Source organism: Telopea speciosissima, chromosome 6 (assembly GCF_018873765.1).
Source record: "Telopea speciosissima isolate NSW1024214 ecotype Mountain lineage chromosome 6, Tspe_v1, whole genome shotgun sequence".
Lineage (NCBI taxonomy): Eukaryota > Viridiplantae > Streptophyta > Magnoliopsida > Proteales > Proteaceae > Telopea > Telopea speciosissima.
The window spans coordinates 22,553,990-22,570,333 of record NC_057921.1 but is presented as its reverse complement, the minus strand read 5'-3'; the positions used below and the strand labels follow the sequence as shown (position 1 = coordinate 22,570,333).

Below are 16,344 nucleotides of genomic sequence, written 5' to 3'. Positions count from 1 at the left end.
GATTTGCTTGAAGAACATTGGCTGCACCATTGGAGGTTCAGATCTGTTTACTTGGAGTGCTCATTGGAGGAAGAACCACTTTCTATTGGAAAAGCAAAACTTGAGGCTCATCAGGTTAGCAAGTCTTTATTAATTCCTCTTGATTTTAATTATTGATTATTCATGGGATGCGAAAGAAATCTGAATCAATTTATTTCCGCTGCTCATTCGGGTATGGGATGGATTCGTCTTTCCATGTGATGGATTAGAGATGAACTTCATCATCTCTTTTGGGTTCTATAATTTTATGGGACACAAAAGAGAAAGGCATGGCATTGGTTTATCAGACCAAACCCTAATTAGGATGCACCAGGGTTCCCATGGACGATCTTGGGAAACTCTAAAATTTAAATAAGGCGCCCACAAGCAACCATGGGCTAACCCAGGGCATGCAATATCCTAATTGGTTTATAATTAGTTTCTCAGGGGAACCATGACTTGATCCTAGGATGGTAGTTTGACCTACAAGATGGATTTGGGGCAGCAAGGGAGTGATATTCTTCCTTCTTTTTTCTTCTTTCTCCTTCTTCTTCCTCCTTCTCTCTTTCCTTCTTGCTTACTAAGTTCTCTCTCTTCTCTCAAGTGTTGGAGATGGGAGAAATGAGAGGGGGCTGTGGTTTCCTCCTATTTTGATAAGGATTCAAAGGTGTGTTTGGTTGGGGGTTGATTTGGGGCTTGAAATGGGTTTTAAAACATAATAGAATCCAAATAGGTCTTAGGTTAGTGTTCTTAGGGTTTAGTTAGGCCATATGGGCCACAAATGATCTAAAATAACCAAGGGTTAAGCCCTGGGCCAAGGCAAGATGTAACCAAGCCAATAGAACATCCATATGATAGATTTTCGTACTGGGCAGATGATGCGGGTGGCTCATGCATTGTCCGCCACTGTATCAGCCGCCAGGGCAAAATACAGAAGACCTCTGCCCACCATTTTGGCTATAACTCGGTCGATATATAACAAAATGATGTAATTCGAAATGCGTTATAAACTAGACTTCAAGGGCTACATTTTTCATGCGGAAATAATTGATCAAATCAGAAGGGAAGGACCTCGAAATTGGGTTCAAAGATGGTTATAGTGCATTGACAGTAGACCAGGATTTGAATCGACTTTAATGATCTCGCCTACTTCAAGGGTATTTAAGTAGGGGTTGAGAGGGGTTCTAATAGTGGTTGTTTACAATTATTAGAATCTTCTAAACATACTAAATTAGGCAAACACCACCGTTCGGATTTGGGCACGGGCATAACATTTCCCACACCTTATAAAAATTTTATCCTCGAAATTGATTTATCGGATGGGTTGAAGATTTATGGGTACGTCACCCACAATTCATCCTCAAACTCTTGTGATGCTTCCTTGTCGAAAAGACTGTTCCAAAGCTCCTCCTCCTAGATAAAGGGGTGGTAGCAAAGGTAGATTTTCCTTTGGTTAAAGGTCTCGACTGGTTGCTTCACCTGAGTTTAGTTGGCAGCAAGTTCGGGCTGCTCCTGAGTAAGGACGCAAGTCGGGTCCGGGAGATACTTTCGTAACATCGATATGTGGAAGACATCACAGACACCTGCCAATGGTGGGGTAGTGCCAAACTACATACTACCTACTCGCTAGGCGCTAAAACCTCATATGACCCAAAGAATCTCGGGTTCAACTTTCCTTTTCTCTCCATGCCTCAGCACCCCTTCGGTGGGTAAAACTCGGGAAAGAAATTACATGGTCTTCAATAACAAATTCTAGGTTCTTCCATCTAACATTGGTGTAGCTCTTTTGCCCCAACTGAGCCACCAAGATACCTTGTTATTGACACAATTCATTCAAGCATTGATGATGGGTGTGATACTTATTTGTGGCTTGATAATTGACATCTTAATGGTGTTCTCATTTTCAAATATGGAGATCGAATAAGATATGATGCTAGATCTGATAGGATAGCCAAGGTTTCCTCCAATATTCTGGATGGAATTTTGTGTTCAGGGCCCAGAACTTCCAATAACTTAATTGAAGTTTGGGCTATTCTCTCTTCCACATTGCTGAGACCAAGAGGGAGTAGTGATTAAGTGCTATGGATTGGAAATTCTTCAAAGAAATTCACCTTTGTCTCTACCTAGAACTCGATTAGATGAAAATCCCAAAAAGTCCTTTGGCATAAGATTGTATGGTTCAATTATTATATTTCTAGGCACAATTTTACTGTTTGGCGTGCTTTGATACTATCTCTTCCTACTTAAGACTTCCTCCTAAAGAGAAACCTTTCTATGCCTAATTGTTGTCTCTCTTAGAACTCTCAAGAAAATGTGAACCACCTAATATTTTCTTGAAAATGTGAACCACCTAATATTTTCTTGTCTTTTTTCTAGATCTGTTTGGAAAAGGATCCTTAGTAAGTGTTGGCCACACCATTGAACTATCCTTCCCTTTCAAAGAGAATGGAGGTAGATTTTAAAAGATTTCAATGGTAAGTTCAATCTTTGAAATTATTGGAAAGCTTGCTTTTAATGAAATGATTCATCATATTAAATAAAAAAAAAAACCCTCCTCATTGTGTACCATAGAATAAATATAGGATGTCATTTCTTAAGAGATCATAAATAAACTTATACTCATTCATTCAGTGAGCCCAGACACATTAAGAAATAGACATCTTGCCGCAAGATGGGACATTCCTCTCATTTCGTCTTCATCCTCGACTTTTTGATGTATCATCCTCTAATTGATGTTTCTACCCTATCCTTTAATTGATGTTTCTACCCTATCCCCATTTTTTGTGTATTGTCCTTATTTCATTGTTTTCCCTCCTCTAGTTTTTCATGTATCATTATTTTATTAGCTGTTTTGGTGTTTAGACAGGGGTCCCCATATCTGTCTAGCCTTTTGGCTTTATAATTGTACTCTGTGTTTTCACTTAATTAATTCCATTCAGCCAAAAAATAAAGTATCAAAATTCAGATCCGCCAACCTGATTATACATTTTAGTCTCTAAATATAAATAAAAATAATATAAAAATAATACAAAATTACTTGTATAAAACCTAGGAGTTCTTAAATAATTATAGATAAAAATAAGTTATAACAATTGGATATTATCGAAGCGGATACATCAATATCTGAATCCGTTTTCAATTATCATTTGGATATTAAAAGCTCTTTGAATTTGTATTTGATATTCGAATAAATATCCAAAAAAACAGATATGAATCCAAAGCGAATCGAATCTGGATTTTTGACTATTCAATTGCGAGCCTGTTGCATTGCAATCCCTCCATCTGGATTCTTTTCCTGGACAATGGTTCACCAAAGAAGTATTTGCTCAATTTCAAACCAACCCCCCTCCCAAAAAAAAAAAAAAAACACCCCTAACTCAATAAATAACTAAAACTTCCTCTAACTAGCCCTTCAAGTAGAAATTTTCTCTAAAAATTGTGGGCTAGTCAACTTCTGGACAAATATACCTTGTATTGGCTTGGTCCAAACATGTATGTAATAGCGCTTACTCACCAAGCTGTTGACATCATATGCATGCATTGTTGATCTTATACTTCAATGTATGTACATTACAAAACTAGTTAAAACTTAAGGAGTCCAGACACATGGGGAATCAAAACAAAAGAATGTGTCCATTTTATTATTCAGTTTCAAAAACAATACAAGAGTTCTGAAAATGCAATTGCAGAGGGAACTATTAGAATGGAAGATATGCTTTTAACTAGCGTCATCTTCTAACTGGGAGATGATGTTCAAAAACACCTCAAAGCCTTGATACATATCGGAGAGAAGACAGTATTCATTCTTCGCATGGTATGTAGCCATCAATCCTGAATACAAAAAACATGTAGAAAGCACAATTAAACATTTACCACAATAGGATGACTTTAAAACATCTATCTCTATGCTAACAAATGTTGTCCTCTTAATCATGAATATTTACTTTCCTTGAACTATATGAAGAGTTGTATTTCTCCAATGAATATCAAGATTGAACTAGTATCTCCAATTGTTAGAAAAGGAAAGATATTGGGTCAATATTGGATTCCTCTAGCAATAAGGATCTTTCCTTGTTGGGAAAGATTCGACGGGTTGGTAATTGAGTCCCAATAGGAAACACAATATCTCTTGCCCATATGTTCAACCAATTTAGGAGTGAGAGAGGGGCAAATCATATATGATCATGAGATTGCCAAAAACTCACAAGAGACACAAGCAACCCAAAATTGTGGAGCACTCTCCCCCTCTCCTAAAACCTTTCTCTCTTCCTCTCCCTCTCTTGGTGTTTGATCTTGGAGAAAGTCCAAGGCTTTGTGATCCTTGGAAGTGTGGAGGAGTTGGCTTGAATGTGTGGGGAATGCAAAGCTTTGCGTGGTGCATGGAACGATCGTGAAAGGGCTAGCATCGGTTAGAGGTCTTGCATCTGTGAGACTCTAGGTAATGATCAATCCTTGTAATGTTCCTTTTTGAATGACATTTCCCACCGATATCTTTGATCTTATTAATACTTTCGCTGGATCGCACTTTGATTGCTAACGGTGGTATCAAAGCCTCGTTATCGACGAGAATGTTTTTAATTTTTCCCATTACAATATGTGATGCTCCTAGATTTCTATTATAGTCTATTAAAAAAAACATTTATTTTTGGGGTAAGGATGTGTTGAGGAAAAGTCCTCATACATAAACTCCAATCATCTATCATGATGATATAACTGTTTTGATGATAACAAATAAATTGAATTGTACTAACTCTTGTCTAAAGATGTATAGATAAGAGCATGGCACCAAGTGAGGGGGAGCACTCAATTCAAGAGATTGATGCTAAAAGCAAATTGAATCTTGTCCAATCTTTCAAGACATCAAAGAATCATGAAGAATGGAGAACAAGTTTTAAAGACAAAGATCAAAACAAGTTAGAGGAACACACATTGAAGACATTCATGTAAAGAAGTGAAGTTAAAGACTTAAAGAAGATTGAAGACTTAGAATTGTACTAAGTTGTAAAATCATAATTAAAGTCACAAATGATGTAATGCACACACACAAACATGCATCATTTAGATGGACTTTAGAAGATTAAAATTAACCCAATCCATGTGACCAAACCTATTTGTAATCATCCAAGTAAGTCCAACAAAGGACTTAACATGGTTTAGCAGAATTGGCTAATTCGGCATACACTTTTATCCCACACTTGCAATCTCAGGAAAATGGTCACAGAGAGGAAACGGAATGTGCCGAATCATGATCTGGCATACCGTATCATGATCCAGCATGTCGAATCATGATCCAACATGATTTGGTTGTTACTAATGATATTGTTGAGCCCACTTGTTTTTCACAGGCCTCTAAAGTTCCTGAGTAGTGCATTGCTATGGCAGAGGAGTATAATGCATTAATCAGAAACGGCACTTGGTCTTTGGTACCACGTCAATCACATATGAATCTTTGGAGCAGCCTAGTGAAAGCTGCGGATTGAGAGAATCGAGAACACTTTAATTCGTCATGGAGTTGATCAATCGACCAAGCACTAACAGTTGCAGGGGGGATACTCTTCTTGAGATCCAAGACTAATGTCTTAATTTTATTCAACCTTCACTACCTTCCTCCATTCATGGAGGATCACACATAGGCTTAGAGCTGAGTACATGTAAGGAAGAAAAAAAAACATAAGAATCCAATTTTCAATCAGCCCAATATACTCTCAATCAGAAAATAAGAATCCAATCTTCTCTTCAATCAATCCAATATACACCTAATCAGAAAATAAGAATCCAATCTTCTCTTCAATCAGCCCAATATACTCTCAATCAGAAAATAAGAATCCAATCTTATCTTAAATAGAAATGTCCTGATCGGCAAGTTTGACACACTATTGAAAGTTTCATATTCAAATATTCCATGTATAGATCATCATCCAATAGGAAATAATTCTATAGAAGATTCAATGCTTCAATGCTTCCATAATAAGAAATGCTTTAATTTGGAAACTATGTGAACTAAGGTTTCCATTAAAATCCCGCTCCAATTAGGAAAGTGTATCTCCATAGTAGATCCTATATTTTTCATAATAGGAACCTTCCAAATAATGTAGGGTATTGCTGAGATGGCTGATAGGAACTTCCAACAATAGAAGATGCAAAGCTGGCCTGCATCATTCCCTTCAAGTTGAAAAAGAGTTCGTCCTCAAACTCTTGGCTGATCAATGATGGTCGTCGGCCACCAAGGTCGAATGGGAACCAACAAATTTATTGTTGTTGTCTTCAATTGAATAAAACAATATTTTCATAGCAATTTCAGATTCGACAAAGATATCAAATGAGGTACTCACGGTTCGAATGAATGATGTGTTCAAATATGGATGGTTGTTGATGCTCATATTTCAAACAAATTTAGATAGAGACGTGAAATTGATAAATGCCAAATACGGATCATCATACTTACTAATAATGTCAAACCACTTGAACGAGAGGGAATCATGGGTTGTGACATCATTTTGATGTGGGTAAAAATATTGTTGTGCTTTCGAAATGAAATCTGGTTCAAGACTTTTGAAAACTCCAAGTTCGCCGTCGTACTCATCTTGGTACTCATCGAGAATTGAAGGTTTACTCAAGTCAACCTGGGTGACAAATCAATCGCCATCATTGTCGACTTGTGAAGCCGAACTAGTAATTTCTGGTTCAATGTCTTTGAAGCTCATATCCCATATTGGTGGAGTCCAATTGGGATAGCTTTGTCGATGAGTAATCCTCATTTGAGCAGATTTTCAACTCTAAAGACAAAGAGTAAGCAGCGGACGTCTCCTCATTTGGAATCAAACGTTGCAAAGCTTTCCTCAAACGTTCATTCTTGAGGTGAAAGAGACTTTTGTTTGTACATTATGCTTTTCTTAATTAGATTCTGTTTGGTTTAGTGATTATGTAGCAAAAGAGACTTTTGTGTTTTTTTTTTTCCGTACGTCACCAGTCTCTAGATCTAGTTGTCTAAACTTTTGCTTTGATACCATGTTGTGATAACCCAAACCCGCGATAAGGGTATGAGTACAACCCTCGCAGGCCGTGATCTTACAATTGGTTTCTTAACTTAGCATGTGTCTAGAAGTTGGCTAAATTTTTTTATTTATTAGCGTACAAGCATGTCACCTCTTCTAACTATGCGAAAGATTATCAAGCAACATATCATCGAATAAATATATGTTTTCATCCAAATCTGGTGGCAATTTCAAATAAGCATTATATGTTCATCCCACAAGTATAAGACCTAACATAAAAGAAAATAAATAGTATCCAAGTCAAATTGTGCTACATCCAACCATTAAATCCAAATTAAATCAATAAAGTATCCTAATATCCATTATTCAAATCTTCAAGTCTATCAAGCATCATAATCGCCATCCTGCTGCTCCTAGTCACTTGAGCAGTCTGTGCACTGATATGTTTCATCATCTATGTGTGAAAAATACAGGGGTGAGCTCGACAGCCCAGTGAGACAAACCATAGATAATACATGCATTAATAGGCACAACTTATACATACAAACAATGCATGAACTATGGTAAAAACTAGATACATTAATGAAATTCTGTTTGGTTCTACTGCATGTGCACATCTAGTAAAGGTGAGGAACACGACCATTGATCTGACGGCTGCCATTTCTTGCATTATCCGACTGAACACTACCGGGAGTCATTTCTCTTTTACCCCGACTGACCGGACCGGGTCTGGGATCAAGTACGCTCCCCTGTGGGAGTTCTAGATCCGGTTCTGGTTCTGGGGGACAGTGTGCTCCCTTATGGGAGGTCTTATCCTCAATTCTGTTCTGGTGTCCTCATCCAGTACCTAACCCTACTGGAAAGGGGTGCAGTCTAGGTTCTAGGTCTGAACTCTAAATGTTTGATTCTGGGACCTTATGTCCAATTCTTTCTTATGTTCTAAATGAGGTTCTATCACATGCTGTCATGGTATTTCATCACATCATATAATTCTAAACTCATGATACATACATGGCATGTTACTCATATTAAAGTATAAAACAAAATCCAATGCTTGTAAACATCATAAACAATCACAAAACATCTGAAATATAAGAGATAATGATTCACTCACATAAGATAGTATAAGAGGCATGTTAATCTATGTAAAATCCATGATTATACTCACATTGGTACTTGAATAGAATTACACTTTTACCAAGTCTTTAGTTTATCTCCCGTACAATGTACAATACCTAGATATGCTCACCTATCACATCATATTAATCTTCACAGATTCTGTCCCATTCTGCGTATAGACACTTCCTAATGCCATAACTTTTAACACGGACATTTAATAGGTATAAAACTTATATACTATTTGATGGGATAAAGGACCAGGCACGGTGAGAACGAGCTAGTGAGGTCGCGAGTTGAGGACTGAGATCTCATCTGACTATGTGCGAACCAGCAAGCTCCTTTAGCTCGTGCAGAATGCCAAACTATGAGCGATATACAGAGCTGGGCGTCAGGTCACACTCTAGCCCGCACCATTACTGGGATGCATCGCGCTCGTCTACAAGTGACGACGGTCTAGCCACAGCCCGATGCAGGAGGAACGACCTCCATACTTTGTATAAATAACGCAAATCTTACCTTGGGCCTACGTGGCCCAAGATTCTCGCCCACGTCGCTCCTAATCAGGCACGTGTGAAGTTATGGATAATCACCATCCCACGTATCACTCCTAAATGGTCTCACTCCACTCTGAGATTCCTGCTTACCTATTTGGACACGGTTCTATCACCCAACCACCTTAAGTAAGGGAGGTAACACTTAGCACGATCATCTGAATTCTCTTTGAATTGACTATTGCTCTGAGATCTGACTTAAGCATCAGAGTGAGATCACCGCCGACGCCCGATACTCTCTGATAATCTTATCTTGCTGGTAGGATCTCAGCCATCGATGATCGAAGCGGCTGGCCAGAACCCAACCCGAGATCAGGGCCAGTCCAGTCGAAGCACTAGGGCATTGCCACCACCGCCACCGCTACCATAGGTATTCATTCATAAGATTATGGACCCCAATGCGCCGGCCTCTATGGGACAAATCCAGGACCTGCACCGGCAAGTTCTCCATCAGAACGAGTTCCTTAGGGATGTGGTCAAAGAGCTGCAGGCCTTGAGAGCAGCCAATCTGAGAGCCACCGCTGTCGCAGCCCTGCCCCCAGTACCAATTCTACCTCCAGCGCTAGCACTGGTACTCCCCAGGGCTTCACAGAAGAACCCGAGACCCGCAAGAGATGACCTACGAGCAACCAGTAGGAGAAACTTTCCCCAACCTGAGATCGTTCGCACCAAAAACCTACCCATTAGGAGCAGGCCCTCACGCGTGGAGGAACAATCAGGGTCCACCAGTCAAAGGACTCATAGCAGAACTAAGCGAACTCACTCCAAAGCCTCGGAATAAGTCAACCAATAGAGGTTGCCCTGACGTGACCTCCGGGATGAGTTGAATGCATGCCACGCACGCGCTGATCCCGTTGCCAACCAGGTCATTGAAAGCGAGCTTGACCGTAAGCTCAGAGAAATGAATGCCAAGATTGAGGCCTTGGAGAAGGGCAACACTCCCGAGGAGAGTTTTAGACCTGGTCAACACCCCTTTACAGCCGAAATCATGAGGGCTGAACTCCCTAGGGGCTTCAAGCCTCCCACTTTTGAGGCCTATAATGAGAAGGGCGACCCCAACGACCACATCAGCTACTTTAATGCCATAATGACCATGTATGGTGGGTCTGATGTCCTGTCGTGCCGCTCCTTCCCCACCTCCTTGAAGGGGCCAGCAGTGCTCTGGTTTGGTAAGCTAAAGCCCAACTCCATCAGAAGCTTCACCGAGTTGGCTAGGACGTTCGTGAGCCGCTTTCAGAGCAGCAGCAAGCAAAAGAAGATTGCTGCCAACCTATTGGCCGTCAAGCAGCGACCTGATGAGTCCATTAGGGATTACATCACCCGCTTCAATGGGGAAAGCTTAGAGATCAAGGACCTAGATGATGCAATGGCCTTCAATGCCTTGCATAACGGGGTCACCAACCATGACTTGGTGAAGTCGTTTGCCCTGGATCTAGTAACCACCATGCCACAGTTGCTGGACCGCTGCTATTAGTAAGCCAACATGTTCGATATCATGAAGGGGCAAAAGGCGATGGATACAAAGGCTATAGAGAAGAAGAGAACGAGCGAGAAGGATGAAAAGAAGAAAGATACCAAAAGGGCGAGGTCAGACCGAGACCAGAGCCCAGATTATACACCCCTTAACACCACCAAGACCAAGATCCTGATGGAGGTGTATGATCGGGGTCTGCTGCAGTGGCCCAGGCCGATGTTCTCCAGACTTGAAGATAGAAATAAGAATAAGTACTGTAAATTCCACAAAGATGTCGGTCACGACACCAAAGCTTGCAGGTAGCTGAAGAGAGAGATTGAGAACGTGATACAGAAAAGCCATCTGAGATGCTATGTCAAGGACGATGGGAAAGATAATTCCAGAGGTCGTGAAGCTACGAGGAACGACCTCAGGAGAGAAGACAGAGCCAGAAGGGGAGACAATTGAGATCGTCAAGAAGAGAGATGCGATGATTGAAGAGAAGCCAAGAGGAGCGATAATGAAGCAAACACCTCCATAGCGCCTGCCATCCTCACCATCCTGGGGGGACCAGGGCAGGAATCGTTGCGCAAGGCCAAGGTGAAAGTATGGTTAGTGGTAGTGGCCGAGGTGCCCGAAAAGAAGGCATAAATCGAGCCTGTAATCATATTCTAGGAGGACAACATGGAGGGGCTAAGCTGGCCACAAGACGATGTTGTCGTGGTTCAGGCGGTGATAGCCAACCGGCCCGTGCACAGGATTTTGGTGGACACAGAGGCATTGGTGGACATGCTATGTACGATGCCTATTTACAGTTTGGGTTTGAGCCAGGCACATTGAAGCCCGAGGCCGTGCCCTAGTATGGGTTCTGAGGAGCACCCACCCCGATCGAGGGGTTAGTAGAGCTGCTAATGACAGTGGGGACCGCCCCTTGTCAAAAAACCATTGAGGTAAACTTTATGGTGGGATGAGTTGCAACTGCTTACAAAGCCTAAATTGGCAGGAACATAGAGGTGTATGTGGATGATATGCTGGTAAAAAGCATACGAGCTGAAGACCATTTGGCTGACCTAGACGAGGCATTTCAAGTGCTACGAGCTCATCAGATGAAAATAAATCCAGCCAAGTGCACCTTCGGAGTTAGCTCTGGCAAATTCTTGGGGTATATGGTTTCTCAAAGGGGAATCGAGGCCAACCCGACCAAAATTAAGGCTATCCAAGAGATGAGCCCACCTAGTGTCAAACCCTGCTCCTGACTGGCTGGAATTTTGATTGAAGGACAGGAACCCCTGACCAAGCAACCAAGTACATTGTGGAGTATCACTCCAGTGATTTGGATTGAAGAAGAAACCATGTGCATGTCTTCCTACATACCTGTCAGAAGATGGATAGCTGATCCCTATAACTACACAGCTCACAGTATAATGTACTGCCTGGATCCTAGGTAATCTCTCTCCTCTCCATAACTATGGGACCCACCTTTGGAAATGTGTGTAAAAGGCTTTAATTGGCATATAGAGACAATGCCCAACCATGGGTCAAACCCCTGTGCAAGCCCACTAAGATTTAGCCTTGCTGAAATCTCTGGGTGATACACTGGGCGATGCAGACAAAGCCCAGAGACATCGCCCAGAGTGCAAAACAGCATATTTAAATGATTTTAAATTATGGGGACCACTCATATTGGACATGGATACCCTCCATAGGTTAAGGGGAGTCTGAGGGACCACCTCATACCCCTGGACCACTGTGGACCCCACCAGTGTGTCCAAAATCATTGAGAATCAGTCTAAAAACTCATTTTGAAAAAGGGCCTTAACCAGCCAAATAGGCCTTAGTCAGGCTGGGCCTATAAATAGATGTACCTCAGCTCATTTTAGAGCTCTTGGTACTGCTTTAATCGTGGGAGAGAAAAAGAAGAGAGAAAAGAGAGAAAAGAGAGAATAGAAGAGAGAAAAGAGAGAAAAGAGAGGAAGAAGAAGAAGAAGAGGGAAGATGGAAGGGAGGAGAAGCTCCCCTACACCTCTGGGATCAGATTTCATGCCTCCTAAGCTTTGCTCAGGTATAAACATAAATGTACATACCTGCTGCCCTCTTTGATTCATGTATTTTTGATGAGTTTCTACTCTCTGGCAGCCCAGAATAGCTGGGAACTGCCAAGGACTGCTCCAGATCTGCCATGCAAGTATGAAGCATGGAAGATCTGGGGATTTCATGAAATTTTACAGGTCTATTATGCTGGTCTTGGAACCAAAACCTGGTTGTGCATAGCTGCACTGCCCAGTTTCACTGTTAATTAGCTGTTTGGAGCCTTGGATGCAAGCCCTGGCTGCATGGGACCTAGCCTTAGGTGGTAGCAGCCCTAGATTACCATTTCATATGTAAATCCAGCCTTGCATGTGACAAAAATCCAGATCTGCAACTGAAGAGAACCCTGTGATACTATTCACTGGGCTGTCTGGGCAGCCTCTGGCAGCCAAGTGGTGGGCCAAGTGGAAAATCCACATGGACCAAAGTGAAGATCACCCTTGGGGTCACCTAATACCCTAACATGCATAGGGGAAGGATTTGATCACTGCCCATAACCAGCAGCCTTGGAAACTCAGCCAAATCTCATTTTGAAATCTATGGGTGATGCACTGGGCGATGCACCCAACGCCTAGAGACATCGCCCAGTGAATGAATTGCTACTGTTTTGATGTTCTAACTTGGGGGACCTCACCCATTGGCCATGGTACTATGTGGGAAGGTGGGAAATGACCTAAATGCCCCTCCCCACATCTATCCATATGAGGGAATGCTTGGGAACCCAAGTGGGCCCCACAGGACTTGGAAACCATGCCTATGATTGGTCCTATAGTACTGTCAAGTTGAGGACAGCACTGTAAGCCTATTGTGACCTAGGGTCAGGTACTAATAAATGACCATTTTACCCTAGGCCACCATCTCTGGATGATGCACCGGGACATAGACCCAAGGCCCAGTGCAAGGCCCAAAGAATTCCATATGAAGACCAACTGTACACCGAGTCAACCCGGTGAGCTTAGATCAACCCTAGGACCTCCAAAGATAGATTGGAATATTAAAATGACAATTTTTTATTTATATCTAGGATTTGATCCTGCGCTCGAGGCCTACAACCAGACTGCAGTTGGAACTGAATTTGCAACTGACCAGACCCAGGTGAGTGAAGTATTATCATATATGTATGTGTAACTGTGTTACTATGCCGGCAGTTAAGAATCTTAAATTATAAATGTTGTGTTATCTAATTTTATTCAATTACTATATATTGACTGTCTGTTTATCAACATTGTGAATCTTATCTGATGATTGTGAATGTTAGACTAGATGCCATAGTCGGCTTGGAAATGAGGCCGGTGGTAGCCCGTAGTATGGGATACGGTTGACACTGCCCGACTCATACGATGCCATATAGACATGGGGCTAGAGTTTCATCACCCATGCTACGTACCCTTGCCAACAGGGGTTAAGGTGTTGGATGCCTGTGAGGGTGACCATATGTATATTTGAGAAAAGAAAAGAAATATGTTTGCACCGGAATGGTGAATATGGACTATAAGCCAGAAAAGAAAAGAAAAGAGAAAAGGGATGGATTGCCCCACAGGTTACTCACAGAGGGCTGGTCGGGCTGACCTTGGTGAATGGATGTGGGAGCTGACTGGTCCTCTCTGACAACTCAATGGGTGTATCACGGGAAGGGGTAACCAAGCCCGTACTAGGGATACATGTATTGGGGATTGTAGTAGCACTAACCTGACTTAGGTTTATTGCTAGGTGGCTAATAATTAATTTGGACTTGTGGATTGTGGTTGCATGTGCATGCATGATGATATGTTTTGCTCACGAGCTCAGTGGGGCTCACACTCTGTTATACATTGTTTTTCTTTAGATGATTTTACATATCGATGCCGCTGTGGCATGGAGGATCATTACGAGGAGGAGAGCCTTGGTTATTATGATGATATTGGTGTGGACCCCAACGGAGGTCATGCCGATGATGCGTGCATTCTCAGTGGTCATTGATGAAGACCAGTGAAGAGTGTACCTGATGCTTTTTGTCTTGGGGACTCCTTTTTGTTTTTGATAGGAGTTTATCCCCGTCTTGCTTGTGGTGCAGTTTTAGTTTTCTTTTCTTTTTGCGGTTGAGTTATCTCACCCTGTATATATATGTATGTATGTATTTCTGTCTTTCAGCTTTCGCCATCTTGTTTCTCTTTGTGGGTTGTATCTGGGTGGGAATGTTTTAGAACACTTTGTATATATATGTATATCACCTCATTCCCGTATTGCTACGCTTTCTCTTTGAATATTATAATTATAGTTTATCTGCAGCACTCTGATCTTACCTGTAGTAATGTGATGAATGTAGGTCCGTGAATGAATTAACTACTTCTAGATCCGTGGGATTTGGCAGATTATCATTACGTAATTCGGGTCACCTACCTAATCCTCCCAGGGGGTGGTTTGGGGTGTGACAGAGCTTGGTATCAGAGCATGAGGCTCTTCTTACATTCACAGAGTGCAGATTAGGGTTAATAAGCTACCAACGTTAAAACATGTAATAATTCAAAAGCTACAGGGGAGGTAGATGCAATTAAATAAAAGATGCACAATTTCCATTAAATTTAAAGTCAACTGTGGCTGAGCCACTACATAAGTTTGATTGAAAGTATTACTTCAAATATTCACATAAGCTGACGGAAAAAAAAACTACATACATCTCGAACAAGAAAAAAAAAAGTACATAAGCTAAAAAAAAAAGAGATATGTCTGAACCACGTAGCACTGAGTCAGAAGCTGGCTGGAAGAACTACTCCGGCGGAGGCAAGTTGCCCAATGGAGGTTGTGACTGGCGTGAGTCAACATGGTAGAACCTGCCCCAAAAGTCCAAGCGCTGCTCGACAGATCCCACCCTGCTCTCCAATGATGTGAAGCCCCGATCCATCCTAGTCGACATATCAGTGAGTTGAGTACTGAGGCTCTGGAACTGTGACATCATCTGTGCCCACTCAGAAGGCCCTGGAACATGAGAACTAGTGGCACCCATCGCCTCATAAGCAAGCAAGTCTACGAACTAAGTGTCAACTCCCTCAATGTCATCATGCCCCTCACCCTGCTCCTCTCCATGCTCGCCTTAAATGTCTCCCTCAATGTCATCATGCTCCACACCCTGCTCATCTCCTGGCATCACTATCTGCTCCTCCTCCTCTGGTGGATCACCCCCTAGCACCTTCATCTTCAGTATTGAGGTCTTATCAATGGGCCTGGACCTATCCTTCTCCATATACTCACCCGCCAGAGGAACCTCAAAGTGCCGGAAGACTAAGGTAAGGAACTTCCCATATGGAAGGTTCCCATTAGATGGGTTATGTGCATGGTATAACATAACCTGAAGTAACAAGTATGGGAGGTTTATGACTAGACCTCTTCTGCCAGCTCCCAGTAAACAATAGGTGATATAAGCCCTCAGCATAGAAATGCTACCCCTATTATCGCCCTTGCGGTAGATGTTGTAGGTAACACACCTACTGATAACACGAGCACTAGGCTTGTACGAAGCCTCTAACTTAGGTGTGCTCTCAGACCCAGTCAATGTCTTGAAGACCCTTCTCTTGGTCTCCAAGGAAAACATCTCAGAAATATCAACGCGGGGCTTGTAATAGCACCTCTCCCCAGTGTTGGGGAGCCCCAGAATCCCTGCTAGTGAGGCAGTGGTCAACCTATTATCCACTCCCTTCACTCTACTCTCCAACCCAAACTCTTGTGCCCCAGATGGCACCAAGTTGTAGTAGAAATATCGAACCAAGTTGGGATAACAAGGTTCTGTAGGTGTCAACATAGAGGCCCAACCTAAGGTGTTGAACCTAGTATACAAGCTATATTGATGGAAGTCATCCACTTGGACCACCCGACCATTGACTATCTTGAGGGACTTAAACTTGTCCCAATCCTTAAAATGCTCATACCTAGAGAAGAGGAATTGGTCAAAGTCGGGCTCCTCCGAAGATGAATCGTCCCTAGATGAAGAGGGAGGCACCGTAGATGATGATGATGATGAATGATCGCTCTCAACCCGTAGCCTCTTCTGGGCTACTGACTTCCTAGCAGTGTGATGACTTGTAGACATTAGGCTGCAAAGAAAAGAAAAAAGAGTGGTTAGGGCAAGGAAACTTAGCAAAAACCC

The 16,344-nt window shown here is 42.1% G+C and overlaps 1 protein-coding gene across 1 annotated transcript; it reads left to right on the top strand.

The window, feature by feature from the left end:
* The first annotated feature begins 9,584 nt into the window (after positions 1–9,584).
* On the top strand, positions 9,585–10,157 carry LOC122665520. The gene has a single exon (XM_043861671.1). It carries the CDS (start codon positions 9,585–9,587, stop codon positions 10,155–10,157), a length of 573 nt encoding a protein of 190 aa, XP_043717606.1.
* The last annotated feature ends 6,187 nt before the right edge of the window (positions 10,158–16,344 follow it).